Source organism: Sinocyclocheilus grahami, unplaced genomic scaffold (assembly GCF_001515645.1).
Source record: "Sinocyclocheilus grahami isolate Dianchi unplaced genomic scaffold, SAMN03320097.WGS_v1.1 scaffold143.1, whole genome shotgun sequence".
NCBI lineage: Eukaryota > Metazoa > Chordata > Actinopteri > Cypriniformes > Cyprinidae > Sinocyclocheilus > Sinocyclocheilus grahami.
In genome coordinates this window covers 1482218-1490855 of record NW_015505322.1, presented here as the reverse complement: position 1 = coordinate 1490855, position 8638 = coordinate 1482218, and the positions used below count along the sequence as shown (strand labels likewise).

The 8638-nt window shown below is 37.7% G+C and overlaps 1 protein-coding gene across 1 annotated transcript in view; it reads left to right on the top strand.

Moving 5' to 3' along the window:
• The first annotated feature begins 1123 nt into the window (after nucleotides 1-1123).
• The window catches only part of LOC107591581 (condensin-2 complex subunit D3-like), a 17463-nt gene continuing 9948 nt past the window's right edge, over nucleotides 1124-8638 (top strand). Inside the window, exons 1-11 of the mRNA XM_016280773.1 lie at nucleotides 1124-1230; nucleotides 1657-1808; nucleotides 1929-2091; nucleotides 3249-3424; nucleotides 3549-3610; nucleotides 3786-3858; nucleotides 4759-4853; nucleotides 5232-5319; nucleotides 5410-5543; nucleotides 5719-5791; nucleotides 6692-6817. Coding sequence (XP_016136259.1) covers nucleotides 1179-1230; nucleotides 1657-1808; nucleotides 1929-2091; nucleotides 3249-3424; nucleotides 3549-3610; nucleotides 3786-3858; nucleotides 4759-4853; nucleotides 5232-5319; nucleotides 5410-5543; nucleotides 5719-5791; nucleotides 6692-6817 — 1194 coding nt within the window. The 5' untranslated portion in view covers nucleotides 1124-1178. The remainder of the gene's footprint in view (nucleotides 1231-1656; nucleotides 1809-1928; nucleotides 2092-3248; nucleotides 3425-3548; nucleotides 3611-3785; nucleotides 3859-4758; nucleotides 4854-5231; nucleotides 5320-5409; nucleotides 5544-5718; nucleotides 5792-6691; nucleotides 6818-8638) is intronic.

Sequence of the window (8638 nt, the reverse complement as noted above, 5' to 3'; positions counted from 1 at the left end):
GTGAGTGAGTGAGTGAGTGAGTGAGTGTGTTTCTGGGCCAGTTGCATAAACATAGCCACTATGTTAAGACTGTGTCTTAAGGACTAGTTTGACTGACTAGCAGTTAGTCTCTCTTTTCTAATTAAAATGGGGCCAATCTACATTTTTGTCAATGACTCTAAACAGATATGACCAATCTAGAAGAAAGCTAAATAGATGGCTAACTTTTTAAGACTAGTCTAAGCAGTTTATGCAACCGGCAGACAGTAGATATAAAACTAGCAGTTTTAGTTTTATAACAGCAGGTTATAAAACGTATACAATGTATAATATGTTATTTTTATATTCTCCCCTATTTAAAAAAGTACATTTAAGAAATGAGTGCACCTAGTTCGGTCGCTTATTTGTATTCTTCCTTTATAGTCCTTTGTTATTCTGTTGTGGTATATTTACAGCTGAAGCATTTCCGTTTTTGAGGAACGCGCGTAACTGCGCGTCATAGGAACGAAGCGTTGCGCATGCGCTGGAACCGAGCGCGAAGCGGAACTGCTTTGGCTCATGAATATTAATAATTCAACACCCTCGTCATTATTTGACGTTATTTTGTATTTATGTCTAATTGTATGTATGTTTTATTTTTTAGAGATTAACTATTTATGAACGTTATTGTGCTGTTATTATGGAAGGTTTAATAAAAATGGGAAAAAAGAGAGTCAATGGCTAATTAATATTAATGAGCGCATCTTTTGCGTAATGCGTATGTCGCCGTGCATGGGTTGTGGCTAGAAGGGATACAGCATTTTTTATTGTATCTTATTTTACTTGTACTATTATTTAAATTATACTGTATTTTTTCTATTTCTTTGTTGTAGTTTATATTTGTTCAATACCTTTATATTATATGTTGAAAATCAATAAAAAAAATAAAATAAACAAAGAAGGGATACAGCTCCGACCGGAAGCTAACAATAAATGTAATTTTATACCTATTAAATTGTGTTTTATTAACATCTACACCAACCCCAACCCTGAACCGACCCCTTACAAGAATTAAAAAATAGTAATTATTGTTGTACAGTGTGACAAAAATTACGCTGAATTGATGTGCGCATGCCCAGTAGCGCCATACGTATCTAGCCTTAACCCGGTGGCATGCCGGGAATAGTGCGGCTATTTGGCGCGTTTATTTTGAACGAAGTATGGAGTTGATACGTGCGCTGCAGTTATTAAAATTAAACAGTGTGTCTTCAGGTATGATTCCATATTTGTCACGAGCATGTCCTAGAAACAACTGCTAAATTAATTTTGAGATTCACTTTGTGTACTGTATTAAACCTCGAAATATCTTGAGCGCTGTCTGTCATTCCGGGGGATTGTTTTGATTTCGGTTCATGGTTTGCTACCGAGATTTTATGTGAGGTAATTTATATGACCTTATGTGAGATTTTGATGCAAAACTTTTTTATTTGACCATAGCAGAAAAAGAGGACCTAGGAATTTTAACTACCCGTTCAAACGGTCTCAGTGTTTATAAAAAGACCGAAAACAGTCAGGGTGCCTATATCACTAAGTAGTGTACTTCGCGTAATCATTGTCTGTGTCTCAACTAAATGAGCTGCCTGCAGCATTTTGGGGCATTATTAGCCAGAGTGTACTTATTTTGTTGACATGTTTCAGCCTGGGTGGATGCAGTGTGGGATTTTGAGTTCACCCACACAGACCCTCTTGACCCTGTTATCGAGGAGGAGATAAAGGAAGACCCTGATGTTTTCAAAAGGATTTACAAGCAGCTTCTGCCCTTCTCCAGTAAGGATGATGACAATACACAGGTATGCCATCATGTGATGATGCTGTGATTTCTTTCTGCTTCACCCCACAAAATAGCAGATCTTTGTGATGCAGTGTAAATATACCTTGCTTATGATGCATTTTATTTTTTTTCCCTGCAGAGTGTCTGGCTGGTGTTCGGTGAGAATGGTGTCTCTGCAAAACCATTGGTGGCTGTCCTGTCCTATTTCATCCTTAGTGCTAAAGCCAAAAGTCCCAGTCTTGAACAGAGACTGTGTGGTCTACAGGCAGCCTCTCTATACTTGTTGCTGCTAAAAATTCCAGGTCAGATTCCTATTAAGGTAAAATAGTAGCAAAACTCGAGAGCTTGATTTGATGGTGAGAACTTGTCATATTCGTATTTGTAAGAAATGTACACTCTGAAAAGCTGAATCTTTCAAGTTGCACACACAGACAACAATCAAAACACCCGTGTTTTAAATTCGAACCCCTTGTCCAAATACCCACACTTGTGGTCTTGGCCACTTGAGAGCGCGCGCGCGCGACAGGAAGTAAGTGTGCAAGTCTGTCCCATGTCTTCAAAGTGCAGTGCCCTTAATGGATACTAAATCCACACTATCTCGAATACCGCTCCAGAGTGCTATTCAAGGCTAAGTGTATCCCATCATGCATCATGTTCTGGAAATAAATCGTGAGACTTTTTGCCGAGATCTCGCGAGCGGTCACGGAAACCTTTCCAGTGCAAGTTAAATATTAATATAATAATTAGATATTACAAATAATTTGGTAGAAAAAGAGTGTTTTTACTTATATTGGTGCAAAGATGAGTTGTGGTGATATTTATTTTGTACAACATTTGCAACTGCTTTTTATCATTTAATTAGAAGCACCACAAATTAAAATTATATCATGTTTTAGGGACTACTGAACAGACTTTAGAAGTTGATTTTAAAATGCAAAGTTAAAATTAAAATAAAGCTGTGTAAACACTTGAATTTTTACAACACTATAAGTGTGTCCCATCAGGTAATGAAAAGTTCGACACACACTTGTGGTCTTCACACCCACTTGAAGACTTCGGCCAAATACAGGAAATACGTCATTTAAGTAATCAAGTGGTTAAGTGCAAAGACTGCAAGTGTGGGTATTTGGACAAAGCCAAAGTTATCAAAGTTGCAGATTAATCTGCAAGTTTGAATTCAAAACACGGGTGTTTTGAAAGTTGTGTGTGCAAATCGAAAGACTCAGCTTTTCACATCAGATCTGTGAGTGTAAATTTAAACTGACAAATACAAATATTAATATGACAAGATCTCACCTTCAAATCAACAAGCGCTCGAGTTTTGCTACTATTTTACCTTCATAGTTTCTATCCCTTGCGTCTGGCTGCAGTGCTGAAGTCCTTCCTAGTGCATGGCATGGCACTGATTTCTGTTTGTTATGCCTGCATGAATTGATTTAATGTTTTTGTACATCTTCAGGGAGTGTTGCGAATAAAGTGTATCATCAGATTCTTTTTGATACCTGTCTGAACATGCCCCTGAAATGCTGGCCTCAAGACTCTGGCAAGAAACGCAAGAAAGATACTTTGAAAAGCTCTCAAGGTGACCCCAAAACAGGCAAACGATCCAAACCCCCAAAGAAAGTGTCAGAAGAGGTATCGAATTTTACTTTTGCTTTTTTGTATATGTAACTTTTACACTCATCATCTTAAAAAGTGTTTTTTTTTCCTACACTGACACATTGTTGAAAGAATTCCAATCTCTCTGTCAGTGTGACAGTGGTGTCATGTATCGTCTCAGGCTGTCTGTGGTGCCAGAGACCAGGCCATCCTTTTCATCAGGTTAGTAACGGCTTATTCCCTTCTTTCTAGGGTTCCAGTAATATTTCCATGTAGGAATATTTGTTTTGTTTTTAAAATTACGTGCAGTCTCTAAATTGATTTTGTCCCCTACTGTGTGTTCAGCATTGATTCCGTGAGTTGTTAATATATGCATTATGTGTGTCCTGTGTTCTAGTCATATTGTTGAAAAGCAGAGGGAGGCTGCATTGCCGCTTTTACGGATACTTGTGCAGCACATCTGCCATCAGGTATATTTTAATTTAAAAGAATATTCCACAAAAAATGAATTGCTTCATTTAAGTTATGTCATTATTGACTCTCAGCCCTCGTCGTTACAAACCTGTTTGTGGTTATTCTTTTCATGGAACATGGACTTTTTTGAAGAATCTACATGCATATGACATTTAAGAGTGACCACAACTGTTAAGCTCCAATACAAAACAGCATTATAAAGGGAGTTCATGTAACTGTGTTATATTTCATGTTTTCTAAAGCTACAGACAGAGATTTATGTCGTTCACTATCAAATCATTCATGCAGTTTTCAAAGCAAATATCTTGAGACCAAACATTATTACACCAAAGTCCTGAGCGGAGATTCTATATAATTTTCCTTTTGAGTTTTACAGAAAAACATACAGATTTGGAACAACCACAATTGTTTTGGATAGGTCACCCAAAAATAATAGCTCTATCGTCATTTACTTCATGTTGTTCTAAACCCATAAGACTTTGGTTAATCTTCTGTTATATTTTTAATGAAACCTGAGAGGTTTCTGTCCTTCCATCGGATGTCCGGGTAACTAAAACTTAACAGTTCCAAAAAGGTTATGAAGGCATTGATTGCTTTATATGATACTCACACATATTCTAGCATGTGACATACACACAAGCTTCCGTGATTACCATGTATGATTGGATTTGTATGTGCGTTTGTTATTAAAAGCCTAAATAAAATCTATTTGTCGTATACAGCAATCGTATCTTCACAGGACTTTAAACCACTTGATTAATATGGATTTGTTTTGCAACACCTTTTTAACTTTTTTGGGTCTTTTAAGGTTAGATTTTTTTGAAAAAAAAACATTTTCTTTGTAATTCTTTCCACGCATCTCACTCTGTGTGTCTGTGTGTTTGTGTGTGTTTCAGATGGTGGAGAAGTCTGAATATCGAGTCAGTGGAGCACAGGCTGTTGGGAAGCTGATGGCTAAGATGCCGTGTCAGGACTATGCAGCCATCATTAAGTGGCTCTATAGCTACTCCCGAAATAACAAGGTGAACTGTGTGATTCGTCAGGTCACTGCCCCATGATGGTTTTCGTTTAAAGGGGTCCTATTATGCTTTTTCAACTTTAGTTAGTCTGTAATGTTGCTGTTTGAGTATAAAAAAGATCGGCAAAGTTACAAAGCTCAAAGTCCACTTCAAAAGGAGATATTTTATTTAACAGAACTTTTCAAAAACTACAACGAATGACTCGTTTGGACTACAATGCATATTTTCAGGGATTTGTGACATCACAAATACCGACGAATGGGATGAGATCTGGTTGAGCTGCACAACAATGTTTAGAATTTATATCCAGCATTATAACCTTCTGAGAATTTTGTTTGTTTGTTTTCAAGGAATGTCGACCAAATACAGAGTCTGCCTGAGCTGTCCTACCATGGACTGGGGCTACTTTGCTCAACCATTCATGGTGAAGGAGATGAGGTGGGTGGTTTTGCTCCAGAAAGACCTCCTCATTTTAGTTACATTCATTAAATTACATTGCTTGATCATTGTGGGTGTTGCATTTTACAGTGCCGTCGACGAGTGTTTCGCAAGCTACTGTATGTTATTCTAATGATGAAAACACAAGAGAGGTCCAAGCCGTGTCTTCTTGCTTCGTCTCAGGCTGTCTGTGGTGCCAGAGACCAGGCCATCCTTTTCATCAGGTTAGTAACGGCTTATTCCCTTCTTTCTAGGGTTCCAGTAATATTTCCATGTAGGAATATTTGTTTTGTTTTTAAAATTACGTGCAGTCTCTAAATTGATTTTGTCCCCTACTGTGTGTTCAGCATTGATTCCGTGAGTTGTTAATATATGCATTATGTGTGTCCTGTGTTCTAGTCATATTGTTGAAAAGCAGAGGGAGGCTGCATTGCCGCTTTTACGGATACTTGTGCAGCACATCTGCCATCAGGTATATTTTAATTTAAAAGAATATTCCACAAAAAATGAATTGCTTCATTTAAGTTATGTCATTATTGACTCTCAGCCCTCGTCGTTACAAACCTGTTTGTGGTTATTCTTTTCATGGAACATGGACTTTTTTGAAGAATCTACATGCATATGACATTTAAGAGTGACCACAACTGTTAAGCTCCAATACAAAACAGCATTATAAAGGGAGTTCATGTAACTGTGTTATATTTCATGTTTTCTAAAGCTACAGACAGAGATTTATGTCGTTCACTATCAAATCATTCATGCAGTTTTCAAAGCAAATATCTTGAGACCAAACATTATTACACCAAAGACCTGAGCGGAGATTCTATATAATTTTCCTTTTGAGTTTTACAGAAAAACATACAGATTTGGAACAACCACAATTGTTTTGGATAGGTCACCCAAAAATAATAGCTCTATCGTCATTTACTTCATGTTGTTCTAAACCCATAAGACTTTGGTTAATCTTCTGTTATATTTTTAATGAAACCTGAGAGGTTTCTGTCCTTCCATCGGATGTCCGGGTAACTAAAACTTAACAGTTCCAAAAAGGTTATGAAGGCATTGATTGCTTTATAACACATATTCACATATTCTAGCATGTGACATACACACAAGCTTCCGTGATTACCATGTATGATTGGATTTGTATGTGCGTAAAAGCCTAAAAGCCTAAATAAAATCTATTTGTCGTATACAGCAATCGTATCTTCACAGGACTTTAAACCACTTGATTAATATGGATTTGTTTTGCAACACCTTTTTAACTTTTTTGGGTCTTTTAAGGTTAGATTTTTTTGAAAAAAAAACATTTTCTTTGTAATTCTTTCCACGCATCTCACTCTGTGTGTCTGTGTGTTTGTGTGTGTTTCAGATGGTGGAGAAGTCTGAATATCGAGTCAGTGGAGCACAGGCTGTTGGGAAGCTGATGGCTAAGATGCCGTGTCAGGACTATGCAGCCATCATTAAGTGGCTCTATAGCTACTCCCGAAATAACAAGGTGAACTGTGTGATTCGTCAGGTCACTGCCCCATGATGGTTTTCGTTTAAAGGGGTCCTATTATGCTTTTTCAACTTTAGTTAGTCTGTAATGTTGCTGTTTGAGTATAAAAAAGATCGGCAAAGTTACAAAGCTCAAAGTCCACTTCAAAAGGAGATATTTTATTTAACAGAACTTTTCAAAAACTACAACGAATGACTCGTTTGGACTACAATGCATATTTTCAGGGATTTGTGACATCACAAATACCGACGAATGGGACGAGATCTGGTTGAGCTGCACTAGAGAAGGCAACGAGTGTTATCACTATGTCGGAGACACGCTAGCTTTCCCAAGACCGATGAACTTGGAGTGTTTACAATCATCCGGGTTTAAATGACGCTCAAATTGATTTGATTTTGACAATATTTACACTGAAGCTCGCAGGCGGCTATGGTAAGGGGCGTGACATTTCGTGACCAGGCACCGAGTGCTGCCAATCACAACACACACTGGCCAAGCTAACCAATCAAAACACACACTGGCCAAGCTAACCAATCACAGCACATTTCGTACACTATCAAATCATTCATGCAGTTTTCAAAGCAAATATCTTGAGACCAAACATTATTACACCAAAGACCTGAGCGGAGATTCTATATAATTTTCCTTTTGAGTTTTACAGAAAAACATACAGATTTGGAACAACCACAATTGTTTTGGATAGGTCACCCAAAAATAATAGCTCTATCGTCATTTACTTCATGTTGTTCTAAACCCATAAGACTTTGGTTAATCTTCTGTTATATTTTTAATGAAACCTGAGAGGTTTCTGTCCTTCCATCGGATGTCCGGGTAACTAAAACTTAACAGTTCCAAAAAGGTTATGAAGGCATTGATTGCTTTATATGATACTCACACATATTCTAGCATGTGACATACACACAAGCTTCCGTGATTACCATGTATGATTGGATTTGTATGTGCGTTTGTTATTAAAAGCCTAAATAAAATCTATTTGTCGTATACAGCAATCGTATCTTCACAGGACTTTAAACCACTTGATTAATATGGATTTGTTTTGCAACACCTTTTTAACTTTTTTGGGTCTTTTAAGGTTAGATTTTTTTGAAAAAAAAACATTTTCTTTGTAATTCTTTCCACGCATCTCACTCTGTGTGTCTGTGTGTTTGTGTGTGTTTCAGATGGTGGAGAAGTCTGAATATCGAGTCAGTGGAGCACAGGCTGTTGGGAAGCTGATGGCTAAGATGCCGTGTCAGGACTATGCAGCCATCATTAAGTGGCTCTATAGCTACTCCCGAAATAACAAGGTGAACTGTGTGATTCGTCAGGTCACTGCCCCATGATGGTTTTCGTTTAAAGGGGTCCTATTATGCTTTTTCAACTTTAGTTAGTCTGTAATGTTGCTGTTTGAGTATAAAAAAGATCGGCAAAGTTACAAAGCTCAAAGTCCACTTCAAAAGGAGATATTTTATTTAACAGAACTTTTCAAAAACTACAACGAATGACTCGTTTGGACTACAATGCATATTTTCAGGGATTTGTGACATCACAAATACCGACGAATGGGATGAGATCTGGTTGAGCTGCACTAGAGAAGGCAACGAGTGTTATCACTATGTCGGAGACACGCTAGCTTTCCCAAGACCGATGAACTTGGAGTGTTTACAATCATCCGGGTTTAAATGACGCTCAAATTGATTTGATTTTGACAATATTTACACTGAAGCTCGCAGGCGGCTATGGTAAGGGGCGTGACATTTCGTGACCAGGCACCGAGTGCTGCCAATCACAACACACACTGGCCAAGCTAACCAATCA